Consider the following 21325-nt stretch of genomic DNA (forward strand, 5'->3'; position numbering starts at 1 on the left):
TCACTGGACAAGTTTAAAGAGAAACTCTCCCTGTATGATGGGACGGACCATTTCAGAAAGGAGTCGAGGGAAAATAATCAACACTCCTCCCAGCACCCAAGTCCCCCCGCCAGATCCTGTGTGGTAGAGTGGAGAAGAGGGCAGCAGCCGGACGGGGTAGGGAGGAGGAGAGTCCAGCAGAGCTAAGCTTCGAGGAGCCCCACCAGCCCCGGCCATGTGCTTCGAGTTGGCAACAAACCTGTTCTTTCAAGAGAGGAAGAGTCTGACGAAAAGGACAGCTGCAGCAAAGCAGAAGCTGAGGGTGAAAACCTCTCCAAAGCCCTGAGCTTGGGATTCTCCCCTAAAGTTAAACAAAACAAACCACCACTGGGGTTTGCAAGGACTAGTTCATCTATTAGTCTCCCCCTTGCTGGATCAATTAAAGAGAGTCCCTCCACATCTGGTTTCCATTGAAAACCAAAACGTGTATTATCAGCATATTACATAACAAATTATGCCTGCAGGTTTCTTTTATTACACATCCGAGAGGTGTGCATGGTGGTGGTAATGACGGGGGCTGTGTTGATCTGAGTTTTTGCTTATTTCAGTCTTTTAAGGTCAAGAACAAAAAGTTTTCCATACAGTGCGCAATCTAACTGCAGAAAGTGACGTTGCCCAGATAGAACATCATCAATCCGAAGGTGGGCCTAGAGCTCAGTCCTCAGGGCTCCGGGCATTGAGTGGTGGGTGAGAAGGGTGTGCTTTTTAAAAGAGCTCCGCAGCGTCCCCTGCTGCCAGCTCCTAATATTCAAACACAGCTCTCTCCTCTCTGGCCTCCAGAAGGGGAGGAGAGCAGGCTGGCCCTTCCTGAGCTTCAATCATGGGTCAGGCGCCTGCTCACTGGACCCACTTAAAGGAACCCAAGCCCACTAGGCTTCAATAGAAGGGGGGGATGGGGAGGCTAGGGAACGGTGAGGGAATCAAAAAGGGGGAAGGGAAAGACTAAAAGATGGAAACAGAAAGAGCCCAGGAAATAATACCAGCACTTCCCATAAAATGTCAATGAAGCCTAACCACCATGGTGACAATAAGGTAGCATAAAGCTCATTCCAAAAAAACCTTTATGAGACTTCCAAAATGCTATATGCAACATACCCTAAGTTGAAAAGGGAAGGGAGAAACTGCTTTAAAACATTATGAACCAAAACAGTGATGCTCTACTTTGTTCTGAGAAGACTGGAACATTCAAGTCCACTTCTGCAGCAGTGAGGCTGCTAGTTTCTATTTAAAAACTTGTCTTTGATAGTAAAATGGCTGCACATGAATCTCACCTTCTCAAAAAAAATAGGAAGTTGTTGGGCAAAATATTTTTTATTTCATATCACCTCGTTCTCTGAAGGCACGTTTGGAAGGAAAAAATACAGGCCTTCCCTAAGCCTCTCCTTAGCTAGATTCTAACCTGAAAAAGCGCCTGGAAGCTGGATCGGCACATTCCCAGGTGGCATGATGGGTGACAGCCAAGTGCAGACACAGAGTCCAGGGCTACCAATCCTGATCCAAACCTTCTCCCACTGAATGGGACTATCAGTTGGGACAAGTAGCTGTTCATGTAGTCCACAGCCAAAGAGGGAAAAAAAAACCCTGTAGACCTGCGATTCAGGATCAAAACTGTAACTGACACTAGTTACTCTTAAGCAGATAACATTAAAATGAAACCAAAACCTGGCCTAATAAGAAACACTGAGCTTCACCTGGTTGGCTAACGCCATTCCTTCCCAAGTCCTCAAACCAGGTGGCATCTTTTAAACTAGTCCAGGATCTGGAGCAAGGAGGAATCTCCCTGCCAGCCGGTGGGGACTGCTGGGAACACATATGCTAGCATGTCATTTGGAAGTCTGCTAATATGTTGTAAGCAGCACAAGACGCTTGCCTGGCTTCCCAGGCCAATAAACAATGCCATTCCAACTCCTGCAGCAGTCAATAGGAAACAGTCCCTTTTCTCTACCATCCAACAATTCAACAAACATTTGTTCCTGTTGAACAACCGTCAGCCTGGCTCCATCTGCACCCGCTCCTACGAGGCGAGCACGGCGGCGAAGGCGGCGGCACAAATGCCCACCCCACGATCCCGGACTCGGAATGCAACCCACTCCGGGGGCCACTTCCCTAACACCACCGAGTCCGGAGATTGTACCGTATGGAAGACTCGGAGTGTGGCCTATAGGAGGCAGAATCCCATTCATCAAACGCTGCAAAGAGCTTTTCTTTGTTCACCAGCGTCCTAAGTACAGTACGTGTTAATGAGCCCGGGCGGTCAGAAGGAAGGAGCTCGGCTTCAGGGGGTGTCCGAACGCGAGAGACCCGGACAAACCAGTCCGCGCGATTCGTCGCTGCTGCGGCACCCCGGCCCGGACCACGAGCATTGTTCCCCAAGTCCGAAGACCGGGGTGGAGAGCTGGGGGCTGGGACGTGGGGGGTACGGGGCGGGGGCGAGAACACACTTGGGACAACACCAACCGCAAACCCTCCCCGGATTCTGGGTGTCCTTGCTTCTTTCGTCTCTGCCCCACCAAGGGAAACCCTGAGCTGGGAACCTGACTCCCACGGGCTTGCAAAATCTAGGACTGGCAAAAATGTGACTCGACCAGTGTGCCTGTGCCGGACGGCCCTTCTCGCCATGTGCAAAAGCCACGCCGGCGCGGACGCCCCCACTCCGCAAGCCCCAACCGTGGCCACCCCGCGGGCTTCCCCCGCCCGGGACAGAACGCCCCCCTCACCCCCATCCTGACCGCCCGGGACAGTCCAGCAGCAGCGGAGCCCGCCGCCTCGCGCCCGCATCCCGGGGGTGGCGGGTGCAAACTTCCGCGAACAAAAGAGTTGCCTGCAAACGATGCGGGAACTTCGGGGCGAAATAGGGCCGCCCGGCTCCCGAGGCTCTGCGCCTCCGCCGCAGTGGCGAGTCCGGGCTCAAGCCGAGACGCGGAGAGGACACCCCCCGGCGCAGCCGTCCCAGCGCCCGCCTGCCCTGGCCTGGGGAGCTTAGACTTTTCCGCCGCAGCCAGGCTGGTTCGTCCCCATGCCTGTGCTCTGACAAGTCCCACGCCTGCAATCAGGGGTGAGACTGAGCGCCCAGAGAAACCGCCCGACCCAACCCAAACGCGAAACAAGGCAGAAAAAAAGAAAACCAGCAACATTAGGAAAAAAGAAAAAAAAAAAAAGGCAAGCCCATAGCGCACGCATGCCGAGCTCCCTCCAGCCGGCGGCAGGGACGCACACGGCCCGGACCTCGCCCGGAGCCAGCCCCCCGGCCGCCGCCGCCGCCCGGCCCCGGGTCGCTTACTGTGCGCGGCGGGTCGCTCCGGACGCGGACCCCGCGCAGTCACCGCCAGCGCTCGCCAAGTCGTCCGGGCTGCCCGCCGCGCGTCCGCCGCGCGCACACTCGCTTGCCGGCGCCGAGCGCTTTGTACGAGCGGCTCCCGGGGTGGAGGAAATCGACTTGTCACTTCCTGAAGTGTTTGCAACTCGTCCTTTTAACCTGCCCCGGCCAGGCCATCCGCGCCCGCCGCCGCCGCGGGGCCGCCCGACCGCGGCTGCGTGAACTCGGCCCGGCGCTCAGCGGGCGGCGTCGCGGGCCCGGGTGCTCGGCGCAGCGGCGGCGTGCAGGAGCCAGGCGGCGTGCGGCGGCGGGCGAGTGTGCAGTGCGCGCAGCCGCCAGTGGGCGGGGAGTGGAGGGTTCGCGGCGCGCCGCCGGCGGGGCTAGAGGGCGTCCTGCGGACTCAGCCGCGCGCCACTCGCCGCGCTCCCGCCTGCGAAACCCCGGGACGCGGGAAGTGGCCCCGGGCCTGGGCCGCGCCACAGCGGCTGCCCGGGCCCCGCGCCAGGGGCCCTACGGGCTTCTCTCCCCGGCCCCCGCACGAGCCGGGATGAAAACGCTAGGCCGCCTAGGCTTCAGGCGTCCAAGCTTCCGGGTTGTTAGGTGCCGAGGTTTTAAAAGAAACGATCATTTCAATGGCTTGCCCGACAGCGGGCTGGAGGGTGTGGGGGGGGCGCGGAGGGGGGACCTTGAAGTGTTGTCACAGTTTGGAAAAATAAAGCACAAGTTTCCTAACTCGGGGCGCTGATCAAAATGAAGGAATGTGTACTTCAGAAGCCACATCCAAAATACATGCAACTGGCGAAGGAAGGATTTGTGGTTGCTAAGCAGAGGCAGAGCATGTTTAGTTCTGTAACTTAGGATGTTGACTTAAGTTCAGGAATGTAACCCTGATAGAATAAGCAGAGTATTTTCATTGTGCTGCTCACCTGGGGGAGGGGATTGTTTTCCTTGTGAAGTGAAGCCCTAGATTTCCCATTACTCCTTCCTACTGGTGTATGTTATTTTATTGACCTTGTATCCAAAAAGCGATTTTTAAAGAGAAGGTTTTTAAAAACTCACTATGCCTGTTTTGTGTTCTCCTTTGCCAAAAAAACAAAACACCTCATTACTTTACATGGATTGTGTCTGCGCCATTTGAATGGTTCTATTCATAAATCAGGAAACTTTTTCTGTTGCTTCTAGGAACATTTAATTGGTTTTAATCCAATGTTTCAATCCCAGTATCAAACATAAATGAACAATTAACTTCTTGAGCTTTGTGCACTTGGGAAACTATTATAGTTCATGCCTATTGTTGAAATATTTCAGAATATCATCACACTGGACCCATTCTTTTCAGAAAAGCATAAACTGACATCTCCTTTCATACTACAGCTCACTCCACTGAGTTCTGCTGCATGATTAGAATGGACAGCAATCAGTGGAAAGGATGTGAGTCTATTCAAGTTACATGATGTGGGATAGAGTCAGTTCATCCTAAGAAAGCCAAAATGAACTAATATACACAGTGCAGAATACTAAGATATTGATATCCTTATCCATATTCATTGCTTTTTAAAAATGCATTAAGGACCAGTCTTGAAAGTAGCAAGAACCAAGCACCGATCATGAACAGAAGGCAGCCCAAGGAATAATCTGAGAACGTTGCTATGCTTAACGGAAAGACTCAGTGTTTCCCTAAAGCCATCTGATGTCACAGAATCACCTCAGCCTTTGAGAGCTTTAAGGACAGAGTTTAATTTACTAACTTTTTATTAGGAAGCCTAGAGTGACTCCTGCTGGCAAACATTCAGTTTATTCCTACAATTACTAGTTCATCAGGTCAACTTAAAAAACAAGATACAAGGGTCCCAAGCCTGGAAACAATTATTACAACCATTATTCTTGTTCCTTTCAGAATGATCTGCGTTTCACATTCCAAGGATGGTGGTCATGGCCAGTTCAGTAACACCTCCTCTGCAACTTAAAGCAGCCTGTTTTTCTGGTTCTGAGGCTTTCTTGAGGCTGTCTAGAACTAATATACTTGCTTAAGAAGTTATGCTACTAAAACAATGAATAGTTACTTCTCATTTTCTACATTTGTATCTCCAAAAGCTAAAGATATATATTACATTAGGACCTGTGTCACACTTAACTCCACACCATAGGCTCTTCCCACATAATATAATAATCCTACAGCTATATTATAAAACACCCTCACTTCTTAGTGCTCAACTCCATAGTTATTTACTATGAAAAACTTTGACCCAAAAGGTAGAGTTCACTCAATTCAGAAGAGTAGATAAAAATGTAGAACCCTGGATTTAAAGCTATGTAAAAGCTGCAAAGGGGCAGGGGCACAGATTTTCTACCTTTTTTCAATCTGAAATGGTGGAAACCAAATCAAAACCAGATTTTGCACACAACCAGACACCTAAACACAAATTCATAGGCCAATTTAGGAATAAATCCATAAATAATCTAACTACTTGTAACTTTTCCATTATCATCAACCAATGCTAACCTGATTAAGGCAGAGAACACCCTAACACCTGGGAAATATAAAATGTAGGGATCACTTGCAGTCTTTTTTTTGAGACAGAGTTTTGCTCTGTTGCCAGGCGCCAGGCTGGAGTGCAGTGGCACGAACTCAGCTCACTGCAACCTCTGCTTCCCAGGTTCAAGCAATTCTCCTGCTTCAGCCTCCCAAGTAGCTGGGACTATAGGCAAATGCCACCATGCCTAGCTGATTTTTGTATTTTAGTAGAGACGGGGTTTCACTATGTTGGCTAGGATGGTCTCGATCTCCTGACCTCAGGATCTGCCTGCCTCGACCTCCCAAAGTGTTGGGATTACAGGCGTGAGCCACCATGCCCAGCCCTGCTTGCAGTCTTTTACTTTAAGACCAATATACAACGGCCCAGCGCCGTGGCGGTCCGTCATATATTGGTCTTGAAGTAAAAGTAAATGATAGCACTTTGGAAGGCCGAGGTGGGCAGATCACTTGAAGTCAGGAATTTGAGACTAGCCTGGCCAACAAAGTGAAACCCCATCTCTATTAAAAATACAAAAATTAGCCAGGCATGGTGGCGGGCACCTGTAATCCCAGCTACTCAGGAGGCTGAGGCAAGAGAATCGCTTGAACCTGACAGGCAGAGGTTGCAGTGAACCAAGATTGCACCATTGCACTCCAGCCTGGGCGGAAAAAATATACATATGAAAATCACGGATAAAACACAGCCATCCTAGTTCCCCCAAAGGAGGACTACCAAATAGAGGCACACTTATGTATAAGGTATGCATCACATTTCCACTCAAAACTGCCTGGGAGATAAAAACTGAATATCATTCTATATTACACAGCTCCCCTATTGCAAGTTTAAAGTTCTTAAGCAACAGGAGACAATAAGGGTGTGTTTTATTAAGGGTGTAACCAACTATAACTTGTATCAACAAGCTAATAAAAGTATTCACCTAAGCACATTTGTGCAGGGAGGGTAAAGGTTGGGTTTTGATATGCACTAAGGAGTGTCCTAGGTAGTTAGTGGGTGTTTTATTTTTATGCCTTTAGAAACAGATAAATGTGACGTTCAAACAAAGAACTGAGCTCTGAGGCTTGAGGAAGTAGCAGCAAATGTTCCGTTTTTCCCATCAAATCTATCTCTATGTATGGTTATAAAAACAGCTCACCACTAAAAAAAATTATAAACTGGTTTGAGAGAATAACACACTATTCTCTTTAGACTAACAAGTGAACTAAACAAATGTCAAATGTTATACACTGGACCCAACAGCAGTATGCAGATGCATGTGTATTCACCCCTTTATTTGGCTTCCAAAAGCCACTGCCTCTTTGTCACAACCCTTGTATTAAAAGCCAGTCATTCACATTTCACACTGTTCTTTCTACATTTGAAAAGATCTTTTTTAAAGCAGAACCTTTTAAAATTGCTTATAATAAATTATGGGAAGATAGACATCACCAACTCCACCTTAAATATTTTCAAAAAGATTGGTGACTAGAAATATGTTAGGAAAATATACTTCTTTGGAAAATATAAGAAGTTTCTGGTTATAGATGGAAATAAAAAATCTGAACCTATAATGGGGGCAAATTTTCATGTCTTACTCAGAAAAGAAAGTTCTGTAAATTTTCCCACATCTTTTTCCAGCTACAACTAATAACCCTACCTACTACATTAGCATGTAGGGATTGCATGACACATTAATCTTTCTGTTCTTTCCTTTCCATCTTTTTATCCACTGAAGAAAATAAGAAATGAATTATAGCTCTGGCTGGAATCATGCATGTATGTATACAGATACATATATACATGATACATACACACACACACACACACACACACACACACACACACACACCTTTTTAAAGAGGTATTTGGTTCCTGAGGACAAAATTACTCTTTGATCCAAGAACTAAATAAAACAAATTTATTTTCATTGAAAAATAACCTCAGCAATGAATTCAATAATACCAATCTCACTCCTTTTATACAACAGAAGAGTTGAAAGCAGCTTGAAGAGGAGTGACTACTGAGATCAGCACATGTGAAGCCACACAGCTTTGTAACTGACTGTCTAGCACCATTGAGGTACGAAAGCATGCCAGCTGGGCCAGCATTGTGCACCACAAAGTATGGGTTGTGAGCCTAAGTCCTGAGCACAAACCCTGCTTTCCGAGTTGACAGGTGCTGAAACCACAGCAAATGTCACGCTTGCAACTCACTGGATGGAAGAGCTCTGGTAAAGTAAGCTAAAAAGAGCAGAGTAACAGTTAAAACTTATTTCAACTTAATATTATCTTTTTTTTCAAAGTTAATAGTAGCTACAAGAAAACACAAGCATGAATAACAAACATTTAAAAGTTTATGTATGGTAACTAAAAAGCTTTAAAAAAAAAAAAAGCGTAATATTGCTTATACCTGTTACTGGAGATAGTAAAAAAAAAAAAAAAAAAGTGTAGTAAAGGCTTTTCACTATCTATGTTCAAAGTAAATGGCATATGTAAAACTTACTAAACCTATTTTATTATTCTAATACTAAGGTTCAAAAGCATAATGCCTAATCGGTTTATGATCTTACATGAAGTAGATTCTAATTATTATCATTATAACATGGTAGTTCTCTAGTTTGCTTCAGTTACCCCACCAAAAACATTTCTAAAAATAAATTGCAGTATTTTCATATTGCTATATTATAAATTGCATTTAATCTACAAAATATTTCAACTGTAGACCAGGCTAAATGTTTATGTTACCATCTGCAAACGATACCATTTCAACTTTTTTTCCTCAAATATTCTTTAGTGGAATTCACATTCAGTATTTGAGACACAAGCTCGAAATTTAATTTTTCTCTTGTCAACTATCTGCCATAAGTCATTGCCTCAAGAAAAATCTGTTTTTATTCATCCCTAGTGATATGCTCAAAGCTACTGCTCTCCTGCCTTTCCCCCTAAAAATGACACTGAATAAATTTTATTTTCATCAGGTAAAAAGGAAACTAAAACTAGATATAGTTGGTGATTTCACAGAGCTTAAAAACCCAATCTAAAGGCTCAATCCTTTGGATTTAAAATGTCAAGAAAAGAAATCAGTCTCCAGTTCTAAAGGGTAGAACATTCCTGGGAGTAGTATGAAAAGAACATTTAGCCTATATACTAGCCTATGGATTTCTTAACTCTCCTCAGCAGTTCGTCAATCTATTATATTAACCAAAAGCAAAGATCTTTTGTTTGAATTTATACCCATGAATGTTCTGAGAGAGACTAGCTTGCTGATTCTGTATGTGTGTAACCTGCAGCTATAGTTTATACCTAAAATACAAAAGAATTGATATGAATGAGAAGTTGGCTTGCTATTTTAATTACTAGCTTACAACTTCTCTTAACTTTTGCAAGGGACAAAAACAAAACCAAACAAAAACACCTTGATTAAAAGCAGGTGAGTCAACCACTGTACTGTTAAACTACCTAATGTAAAGATGCTTTATCTTCTGTCCTAAAGAAGTGCATTATATCATATTGACCTCAACTCTGTATAACTCTCTTAAAGTGGTTCAAAGACTACAACGCTCTAGAATTAACTAGAGAAAGCAACATGGGTATGGCCAACATGTCTACAGTCGTTATACTAAGCCTTCTAGACACTGAGATATTCATATAACCACCAATACAAAGGTTAAAGAAATAAATCTGAAAAACCAAATGTATTCTTTTTCTTTTTGTTTGGAAGCAGGGTCTCGTTTTGTCGCCCGGGCTGGAGTACAGTGGCGCAATCTCAGCTCACTGCAACCTCTGCCTCCTGGGTTTAAGCAATTCTCCTGTCTCAGCCTCCCAAGTAGCTGGGACTACAAGCACACACCACCATGCCTGGCTAATTTTTTGTATTTCAATAGAGATGGGGTCTTACCATGTTGCTAAGGTTGGAAGGTTGGTCTCGAACTCCTGAGCTCAGGCAATCCACCCACCTTGGCCTCCCAAAGTGCCAGGATTACAGGTGTGAAACACCGTGCCTGGCCAAACCAAATGTTTAGAGTAGCATAAACAACTGATTCACCATACTTTTTACACACTACACTGGTCTTAGTTCTAAACTAAGGACAAATCAGATAAACTAAAGTATTACTCAACATCAAACTTGAAAATGTCACGGTGAACCGCACTGTTAACTTAAAGCAAAGAAAATAAACCTGAGTCACTGATCAAGGAAATCAAATCTGGATGATGTAAGGTAGAAATCAATTATAAAATCTTAGCCCACTGCTTCCTAAATGGCCAATACAAGACCGAAATCCAATTCAACACTTTCATTAAACCCAATACTATCAGCTTCCTAATGCATGATCCTATGGGAACATGCTCTTGGTTCCTTTGTCTGATGTCACTTGGAATAATGCCTTGGCACTCAGACCTAATGAAGATATATCGTATCTTTGTCCATTTGGTTTCAATTCAAATGCATTCACATTAACATCTTTCCCCATCATACCTGCATTTCTTGATGAAAAATTGCTGAGGCCAGGCTTGGTGGCTCACACCTGTAATCCCAGCACTTTGGGACGCCAAGATGGGAGGATTGTTAGAGGCAAGGAGTTCAAGACCAGCCTGGGTAACATGGCAAAACCCTGTCTCTACAAACATTACAAAAATAGTTGCGTGTGGTGGGACATGCCTGTGGTCCCACCTACTAGGGAGGCTGAGGTGGGAGAATCACCAGGAGACTGAGGTTGCAATGAGCCACGATTGCACCACTGCACTCCAACCCGGGTGACACAGCGAGACCCTATCTCAAAAAAATAAAATAAAATTTACCACTTAAAACAGATAATGATCTAAATCTGAGGGGTATTCTTAATCTCTACTGATTCTTAATCATAAAGGATATTTCATGAAAATCTAGCATTATAATATCTGATCCTTATTTCTTAAGGGATTGAAAAAGAAAAGGTACTTCATGCCCAGCACAGTGGGAGTCCCAGCTACTCCAGTGGGAGGTTGAGGCTGAAGAACTGATTGTGGCCAGGAGTTTGAATCCAGCCCAGGCAATAGAGTGAGACTTGGTCTATTAAAAAAATAAATAAATGCTTCAGTACCAGCCGCAGCTAGAGACTAAGGAAGAAGCAGCTATACAGTATGATTTCTAAGAAGGTTTTTTTTTTTTTTTTTTTTTGAGACGGAGTTTCACTCTTGTTACCCAGGCTGGAGTGCAATGGTGCGATCTTGGCTCACCACAACCTCTGCCTCCTGGGTTCAGGCAATTCTCCTGCCTCAACCTCCTGAGTAGCTGGGATTACAGGCACGCGCCACCATGCCCAGCTAATTTTTTTGTATTTTTCGTAGAGACGGGGTTTCACCATGTTGACCAGGATGGTCTCAATCTCTTGAACTCGTGATCCACCCGCCTCGGCCTCCCAAAGTGCTGGGATTCCAGGCATGAGCCACCGCGCCCAGCCGATTTCTAAGAAGTTCTAAAAGGCATACCTATTCTAAACTTTCCCTCTCACTTATCTAGCACTCCTCCTCTCTTCACTCATTTAATCACTCCTAGAACACAAATGTCTACAATGGAACTGAATATATTAAAACCATGGCACTAAGGAGTAAAATCTCAAACAATTAAACGTATTAGCTCAATGGGAAGATGGGTTCTTGGAGGAAAGACTATTGATTTGCCTTGGTATGTGCTAGGAATCCCGCTAAGCTGCTTCACATTTCTCACCTAATATTTACATTCCTAATATGCAGGGTCTAAACCACTGCTTCTCTCTCCAAGCTGTTCCAAAGAAATGCAGGGAAGGGAAACCAACCTTAAGTACCTACTGTACAGAAGGCAATTTGCTAGCACCTTTAACATACTTCAATTTCACTGGGGAAGTAAGCAGTTACAGAGACAAACAGAGTAGCCTGGAGAGGCATGGGGCATAAGAAAGGCAGACCCATATGCTATATTAAAGCACGGCCTCTATGTGGCATGAGATGGTAGATACCTGGGACTTTAGAGTGGCAAATTAGGTCATCTGTGTGTAGTCTATGTCTTATATATAAAAAAAAAAAAAAAACCATATTGGGGAGATTCCTCAAATTTATCACAATTTTCCTAAGGCCCAATCCTGATCTCAATCTATTTTAAAAATTGAAGTGGAAAAGGCCGGGCAAAGTGTCTCAGGCATGTAATCCCAACATTTTGGGAGGCCGAAGCGGGCGGATCACCTGAGGTTGGGAGTTCATGACCAGCCTGACCTACATGGAGAAACTCTATCTCTACTAAAAATCTAAAATTAGCCAGGTGGGGTGGCGCATGCCTGTAATCCCAGCCTCTTGGGAGGCTGAGGCAGAAGAATCGTTTTAGCCCAGGAGGTGGAGGTTGCAGTGAGATGAGATGGCGCCATTGCACGCCAGCCTGGGCAACAAGAGTGAAACTGTCTCAAAAAAAAAAAAGTACAAGTGGACTAAACAATAAAATGTAAATTTCTGAGTTTCCTGGATATTTCTCAGCCAGGCACAGTGGCTCAAGTTTGTAATCTCAGCACTTTGAGAGGCTGAGGCAGGAGGATCACTTGAGCTACGGAGTTCAAGACCAGCTTAGGCAACATAGTGAGACCCCCATCTCTACAAAAAATAGGAAAATTAGCCCGACATGGTGGCATGCACCTGTAGTCCCAGCTACTAGGGAGGCTGAGGCAGAAGGATCACTTAAGCCTAGGAGGTCACAGCTGCAGTGAGTCATAATCACACCATGGCACTCCAGCCTGGGTAACAGAGTGAGACCCTATCTCAAAAAAAAAAAAAAAAAACCTCTGGTCAAATGCATACAAACTTATCAAATATGTATCAGAGAAAATATTCAAATTCAAACTTTAAGAAAACATGGAAAAGATTATTTAGATTTTTTTAGACTGAATACTCATCTGACTGCTTCAAATATTTTATGTACATATGTATATATGAGCACAGATCCTTTGGTTTAAAAGAATCATCAAGTTACCTAACAACTGATAGTTAACAAATGGAGTATTAATCTCCCCATAAATACAGGCAACCCTTGAACAACATGGGTTTCAACTATGCAGGTTCACTTATACTTGGCTTTTTTCAATCAAACTCAGATTGGGAATACAATTTTCTTGGGATGCAAAACTCACATATGTATAGATTTGGTTACAAGTGGGTGGTCCCGGTGTCCCTCCTGCATCCTGAGGGACAGCTATACTAGAAGCCTATTTTGTAGGGCTAGGGCTTTTTCTAAGCCCCAATCAATTTCAGGGGTATTATGGGCTGAATGTTGGATTTCTCCTAAAATCCACATATTGAGGCCCTGACCCCCGCCCCCCCCCTCCTTAATGTGATGGTATATGGAGATAGGACCTTTGTGAAATAATTAAGGTTAGAGTAGGGCATGAGAGTGAGGCCCTCAGGATGGGGTTAGTGCTCTTTTTTTTGTTTTTGTTTCTGAGATGGAATCTTATTCTGTCACCCAGGCTGGAGTGCAGTGGTGCGATCTCAGCTCACTGCAACCTCCACCTCTCGGGTTCCAGCAATTCTCCTGCCTCAGCCTCCCCAGTAGCTGGGACTACAGGCATGCGCCACCATGCCCAGCTAATTTTTCTATTTTTAGTAGAGATGGGGTTTTGCCATGTTGGCCAGGCTGGTCTCAAATTACTGACCTCAGGTAATCTGCCCTCCTTGGCCTCCCAAAGTGCTAGGATTAAAGGCATGAGCCATCATGCCTGGCCGGGGTTAGTGCTCTTTATAAGAAGAGGCACCAGAGAGCTTAAGTGCTCTCTCTCTCCTCCAACCCTACTGCACACAAAGAAGTCATGTAGACACACAGGGAGATGGCAGTCACCTACAAGCCTAGAGAAGAGGCCTTAAAATAAAACCACCTTGCCAGCATGATGATCTTGGAATTCCAGCCTTAAGAACTAACTTTCTAGAAATAAATTTCTGTTGTTTAAGCCACCAAGTTTATGGTATTTTATTATGGCAACATGAGCTGACAAGGATACAGAACTTTAAATATCACCTAAGTGCCCTTGTTTTATGGAGAGAAAAACTGAAGACCATAAAAGGAAAGTGACTTGGCTACGTCTAATCATTTTTTCTCCAAAACTTAATATTTTAAAAAATAATTTATTTGACATCTATCCTATTGCTTAACAGATTTTAACAATTACCTGCAGTTATAAAATGAAAGGAACCAAAATAAATTCAACTGAATTTCAGGTTCAGAAAATAATCTGCTTAGTTCATTGCAAATAATGAAATGATCTGACTTCTGCTACATAATGTCTCCATCATAAAATTCCAATAGGAAACCTTAGCTCACTAACTGAGTAATGCGGGAAGACAGCTTATTTCGTAAACAGCTCCAGTATTCAGAATTGCCCTTTCAATTTAATCCAGTTAATTACTTTTTAATTAAATAATAACCACAACAATTGGTACTTCCAATTACAAAGCCAAGAAGAATTCTGTCCTATCTCTTGAACAAACTATTTTATCAACTGTTTGATCCAACTGGCTCTCTCACTGAATCTGGGCTTTCCCTGTAGGCCTGCTGGGGTTTACAGCACAGATAAACAGCTCAGCCTTGTGTGCCTTGCTTATGACTGCTTCTCAAAAATCAAAATATTACTGTCATTCAAAATAACAGTATAAAAGCAGTTTCGCTGAAACACAAATAGATCTCTAAGGTTCTATTTTAAAATAGCACCACATGTAGTTTTCACTCACAATTACAGGCCTTTCTTCCAAAGATTGCATACAGCTCTTTAATTCCACCAAGTATGTTTTATTAAATACCATATTATAATTTTTCCCCATTCAGACACCAACTAGGCTTCTTATTGAGATCATATAAGGAAAACCTAATTATCACTGTTTCAATGCATCTAAATTTATGTCATTACCAAAATCAACAGAGCAGGGGCTAGCTGCTGTTGCAGCAAGGCAGACGGATATGGAGTATAAACTGCTCTTTCCTCCACTCTTCCTTCCCCTACTCCACCCCTCAAAGTTCTACGGTTGGAAATCATCCTAACATTTTTTCATCCTAACATTTTTTTAGCCAGGATGTACTAAAATTAGATGGGAACAAAGGCCTGACATTTTCCTATTAGCAAGAGGGTTAGGAGGAAAATGTGAACTGACAGCACCCACACTCTTCCACATTTAGCCTCTTCCTCCCAACGATTCCCTCCTCTATGCAGCAGTCAGGCAGGCAAAAGCTGGGGAACTACAGCCATCCCACACCATTTCAATTCTGCTATCAACGTTGATGATAAACTGACCGATCTGTAATATATTAATGAAAAGTGAGAAATACAGTTCATAGTCCCCTGATTCAATCAGAGTATTTTCATATTTTTTCCTAACCTACTCAATACTAACTGCCAGATTATGTATAAATTTTTACATATTTGGGAAAACAGATGTATTAGATTCACTTTTCTTAAGACGCTTCCAGATAGCATGAACAATAAAGATCACTCATTAAAATACTTATCATTTGCTGATATGGTACGGTAATAATAGATGAGAACATGGAAGAATTTATCATTTCTCATCTCTTCAGAAAGCAAAGAAATCATTTCTTTTGAAAACAAAAATGTAGATTTTGGCTTTTTATTTCTTCTTCTAACAAGCTAGGCAAGTAATTTGCAAATACTTGAAGGCTCAGTTGATCTCCTAGTTGTAAGTCTTTTTTACAATGGTATCAGCATGACAAAAGTACATTCTGCCAGCCTACACATCTCAGTTTTTGAAGTTCTACTCCATAAAAGCAGGATAGGATATTGATACATTCATGTCTTAGGAATTATTCCTATCTTTTTAAGTTTATTTCCCTGGGCCTAAACTATAGTGACAGCTCAAAATTCAGCGAGAGAAGTCCTTTTAATAATCAGTCTAATGCACCGTGTTGTAAAAGATTTTTAAAACTCAGTAAGTACTGACTCAAGCTCTCTTTTTTTCCTGGTTACTGGAGCCCATCTTGACATCTAAGCTGGAAATGAATGATCTTTCAACAACACTCCAGGGATTTTGCTAAGGTCATATTCAATCATTCATTAGGCTTCTTACCCGACGCTTTTCAGGGTTCCATTGTAGAGCTGGTTTTATTCAGCATTTATGTAGCCTGTGGGCTTGGGTATTTGTCTGCTTGATGTTGAGTTTCATTTCTATGCCCCGAACATAGGAATCCATCAATTGACCAAAGAATTTCAAACTATTCTTTTACTTTTCTAACAAATTGCATGGTGTATATGAAGAATAAATTAGCATTAATTTTCTTCCATTAACTGTTAATAAAACATGCTGATGAGCTCCCCCTTCTTCTATGGACATCTCTGTTTCCTGCCTAACCAAGAGAAATGTAAGGATTTCCTGATTTTTTTTCCCACTATGCAATTGTCTTTCAGCCATATATGCTCCTCACCTCCCACAATCAAGCTCTAGGTCAAGGGCAGCCTTCATTCAGTGAAGTGTACTAGACAAGACTTCTTTCAGAGCCCATCAACAGCCCCCTCCCACACACAGACACACAATTAGCTAAAGAGGTTAGTACTGTGGAACACAAGACACTTGGTCTCATACTCCCACAGCAGAGGGCTGTTCAGGAGCACATACATTTTAGCTTAGAGCCAAAAACAGGAAATCAAACCCCAGGGCTCTCCCCTGGAGACAAACTGTTCACATTCGTACAGATTTTCATTGTAGGCCACCAGACAAGAGAGAGAAAGACACACAGATATACACACACACACAATTCATAAAATAAAATGACTTAAAAGAACATAAATGAAAGTCATTAACATAGGCAGGAATATGCTATTTCTCTGTATACCAATTTGAAGAAAATTATTTCAAGGCCATATGAAACTTAACTACTAATGCAGGCTCCTTAAAAATTGAGGTTTCTGTTATACTCCAGATAAAAGTGAACTGAGGTCAACATACAGTACTGCATTACAGTATCATAGAAATTTTTTAAATAAGTCAGTCCACTGAAGCACATGACTCATAAAAAGATGGAAAGCCTTTTGAATATACTTAGCTCCCTTATTGCTTCCAAAAAAAAAAAAAAAAACCAGAAGATTGTAAGCATACCACAGATGAAGAAAAAAGGAAAACTCAGTGCTACTACAATGGGAAAAAAAATCATTCAAGGACAGTTTGTACTTATTTTTAAATGGCTTTAGTCAGGCTGCCAAGAGTGATATCAGGTTTGATTCTCACATACATAAATACCAGTCCCAAAAAGTAACTCTAACTTGTGCACCTGGCTTAAAACAAAATGTACTGAAAACTTTCTATTCGCTAATTGGTGTAACCCACCCATTCAGGCTCAACTCCCTTTGGACTTGCACACGCACTTCCCACATACAGATGCGGCCTGGTATGCAGCAATAACATCATAACGAAAAGCAACGACCCTGTGCGGGCTCCACAGAGAAATCTCGCCTGCATTTCAAACAAGTTTCCTCAAAATAAGTGTCTTTTGATTAAATGAAATTACAATTCCAACTTCTTATACACAGAAAACAGAATTCACTACATAACTTACTGCTCCTTTCTATAAGTGCATAATTTCTGTCACAATTACCCACATATTTATACAACTTAACAATGCTAAGTTAAATAATGTATTTACGGTTTGTTTCAGGAACCTGGGGACATTTGCTGACCTGGTTTTTAACAGTTTGGTATTACGTGAAAATATTAATTTCTTACTGGCATTTTTCAACCTTCTATTTGTTCTGGTTTGAGTCCTAAAGAGGCTAGCTTCCAGGGGGATTAGAGTAATAAGAAGAGATGACAACTTCCTTTTCCTAACCTTATCAAAAGCTCTATGATTAAAAAAAAAAACAACTTCACCTTGGCAAATGGCACAAACATGCCCCAAATAGTGACTTGAAAAGCTTTTCAACAAACAACCATTCCAGGCTTTCTGTGAATAAAACTCAACATCTCAGTCTAGTCACACAGAAAGCCTAGTCTGTAGGATTAGTGCATTAAAATAGCATATACTTAACTCAAAATCCTAAAAGAGTACTTTACTTAACTATATTTGAAATAAAGGAATATTATGTGAAAAAAACAACAAAGACCAGATCTCAAAAACTATGAAATTGTCTACAGTTTAAGATATGCTATCGGCCGGGCATGGTGGCTCACGCCTGTAATCCAAGCACTTTGGAGGCCAACGCGGGCGGATCACCTGAGGCTGGGAGTTCAAGACCAGCCTGACCAACATGGTGAAACCCCATCTTAAAAAAAAAAAAAAATGTGCTATCTTATAAAATCAACACAATTTTGTAAAAAATTTAAATTGCATGTATTTTGAAGTAACTTCTCACTTTTTACGTGTTGAAAATAAAAGCTTTTCAAAAAATGTTATTTTTCTTTAAAGTCCACACACATGTCTTCAACTATCTTGTCTTAATGGCTGAACAATGTTGATCTAAATATAAAACTCACTCCCCTGCCTACCCCTCCCCAAAAAGAAAAAGGACATAATGTTAGACTTATTCAATACAGGAGTAACATTTGCCAAATAAACAAAAATTCTGTTAGTTATGTTATCCAATAGGCCCACAAAGTTAAAATCTTCAAAAAATTATGTAAAAATTTGTATTATGGCTCCAATATTAAAATAATACCACAAATACAAAATGGTATTAAGTATGAATATGCCTTATCTTTTCAAAAACGTTAATAAACTATTTCTCTTGCTAAATTAGCCACCAACTAGAACACCTTTGTGGATGTATTGCTGCAGGCTGATATAACTTACACTGCCCTTTCACAGAAGAATGACAAAATTCTTAACAGAGGCAAGTCTTTGAGTAGGGAGATGGGGAAAAGTAATGAAGGATGATAAGAGAAAGAGTTAACTGACTGCTATTCTGAAACTCCACAGAAGGACACTAACAAAATAACTACCCATCTTTTCTAATTCAACTTTATATGTAATAATCATAGGTCTCCAGCTGAACTATAAATGCTATAAAGCAGAGACTTAGCACCTGTGAGGCAGAATATGCTAGGAGAAGAGAATGTGTTTTAAAGTCAGACAGACCCAGATAAAAATGCTGGCTCCACCCTGTACTGTTTGACCTCACCAAAGTGACATCACTTCTCTCAGTTTCCTTTTTCTTACAGGTAGAAACAAGAAGGAGCAATACATACCTCAAGAAGATACTGAAAAGATTCAATTACTTAATAAGACAACTTAACATAATGCTAGCAAATAATAATATCCCTTAGTTCTCTTTCCTTCTACTACCTTTTCATCTCTTATAGTGTGTAGAAGACCACAGCTACAAAATGCAGGCTTGATAACTTTTGAGCAACTGATACATTTCTCCGATTTTGTTTAACTATATACATAAAGGTAAGAGGCCTTTTCTCAGGTATTAATTAATTTTAAAAATAACCACCATCCAACACAAAATACTATTTCTTGTTATATTTCATAAATAGTCTAACAAAATACTAAGAAACTTGTTTGCTTATTATTCTGGTGCTGGAATAATTTGGTCAAATATTCATAAATAGTTATATTCAATCCAACTTTATGAAGGCACAAAAATCAAGAACACATGCTTTCTATAAACTCATTTACTACTTTACAGTTTTTAACTGTTTAGCAGTTACAGGAAATTTTTTTAATCAAAAAGAAAACTATTTACATTTCAAATACAAAAGAAAATTTAAAATTATTCTTGATTGATCTCTAAAACCCAACTACTTAGGGGCTCATGATTATTATTTTCTTTTACCAATCCATTATACTCTATTCAACATGTGCATCCTGTGTACTTACTAAGCATTTATTTGAACATGGATTTTCTGTGTCAGGGTAACTTTGCTTTGTAGATTCTGTGTGGCTACCTGAATTTGTCCAAGGAAGTCTCACATTTTTTGGAAAACCAATGCTGCTACACTGTTTCCAGATCTGCCTCCAAAGCTGAACTTGGGTGTTGGCAGCTCTTCGAAAAGTTCAAATCCTGTCAGACAAAATTAAAATACCTTTATTAAAGATTGAATCTCATAATTACATTTATTTATACACTATACTTTCAAACCCATTATAAAATGATGATTCCAAACTCTATATTGTGCTGAATTTCATTTCACGATTTTTCAATTCTACTATGTACATACAGCATATGTATGCACACCCAAAATCACTTTGAATTTAGCAAAAAGACAAGACCAAAAACAAATTGCAAAAAACAGGCTTTCCATTCACATGCCATTTCCTCCACCTTCTGTTTATCATCCCTGCAAAGCTGATCTCTGTTACCCTCTATCACCTCAGCTGTAGGAAGCAGCTGGCATGTGTCGAGTTTTGTTTGCGTGTTTGTTTTTGAGACGGAGTCTTATTCCATCACCCAGGCTGGAGTGCAGTGGCACTAGCTCAGCTCACTGCAACCTCTGCCTCCTGAGTTCAATCGATTCTCGTGCCTCAGCCTCCCGAGTAGCTGGAATTACACGTACACGCCATCACACCTGGCTAATTTTTTGTATTTTTAGTAGAGACGGGGTTTCGTCATGTTGGTCAGGCTGGTCTGGAACTCCTGACCTCAGGTGATAGACTCACCTCAGCCTCGAAAAGTACTGGGGTTACAGGAGTGAGCCACATCGCCTGGCCCTGTGTTGAATTAGAATTACTATGTATTAATCTAGTTAATTCACACTACACATATAAAAGCATTTAATACAGAAAGGCAAAATAACATGGAAATATAAATGAATTTGTAGAAGATGAAAAAGTTCTGGATGGTGATGACAATTGAACAAAAATTTAAGTGTACTTAATACCACAGAAGTGTCAACTTAAACATGGTTATAAAATGGTATATGTATTTCAGCAGAATTAAAAACAATAATTTATAACAAAAATGAAGACTCTAAACTAACTAATAAAGGGCCTGGAAGACAAGGAATAATAACTTTCAAAGCATCACAGTATAGTTTAAAAAAAAAAATTAACTTGGAATCTAAAATCCTAGTTTCAAGTCTCAGCTTTACCACTTACTAAATGAGATAGGCTATCAAGTTACCTCTACCATGACCCTGAGTTCTATGCAAAGAGGCTACTTACTAATACCAATGCCCACCCCCACTCCCATCAAATTCACTGTGATTCTGTAAAGATCCAAATAAGATAATGTAGTGTTTTCCAGCCAGGCGCAGTGGCTCATGTCTGTAATCCCAGCACTTTGGGAGGCCACAGCAAGAGGATCATCTGAGGTCAGGAGGTTGAGACCAACCTGACCAATGTGGAAAAACTCCGTCTCTACTAAAAATACAAAATTAGCCAGGCGTGGTGGCACATGCCTATAATCCCAGCTACTCAGGAGGCTGAGACAGGAGAATCGCTTGAACCCGGGAGGCAGAGTTTGTACTTCAGCCTGAACAATAAGAGTGAAACTTCATCTCAAAAAAAAAGGGGGGGAATTTAG

General features: G+C 41.8%; 2 protein-coding genes across 18 annotated transcripts in view; both read right to left on the reverse strand.

The window, feature by feature from the left end:
• The window catches only part of FAM53B (family with sequence similarity 53 member B), a 118781-nt gene extending 115100 nt beyond the window's left edge, over positions 1 to 3681 (reverse strand). Inside the window, exon 1 of the mRNA XM_054243436.2 lies at positions 3320 to 3681. The gene's annotated coding sequence lies outside the window, so the exon portion shown is untranslated. The remainder of the gene's footprint in view (positions 1 to 3319) is intronic.
• The window catches only part of EEF1AKMT2 (EEF1A lysine methyltransferase 2), a 75743-nt gene that overhangs the window by 33724 nt on the left and 20694 nt on the right, over positions 1 to 21325 (reverse strand). For 7 of the 17 annotated variants that reach the window (XR_008475728.2, XM_078346723.1, XM_078346722.1 and 4 more), the window contains one exon: positions 19461 to 19864. Coding sequence is in view for 7 of the 17 variants with exons in the window: in XM_078346722.1 (XP_078202848.1) it covers positions 19770 to 19864 (95 nt within the window). In the remaining 10 variants the exon portion in view is untranslated. Of the gene's footprint in view, positions 1 to 7763; positions 8109 to 19460; positions 19865 to 21325 lie in introns of those variants that run through there. The other 10 variants (XR_008475723.2, XR_008475727.2, XR_008475726.2 and 7 more) reach the window with 4 other exon arrangements.

This window comes from Callithrix jacchus, chromosome 12 (assembly GCF_049354715.1).
Source record: "Callithrix jacchus isolate 240 chromosome 12, calJac240_pri, whole genome shotgun sequence".
Classification (NCBI taxonomy): Eukaryota; Metazoa; Chordata; class Mammalia; order Primates; family Cebidae; genus Callithrix; species Callithrix jacchus.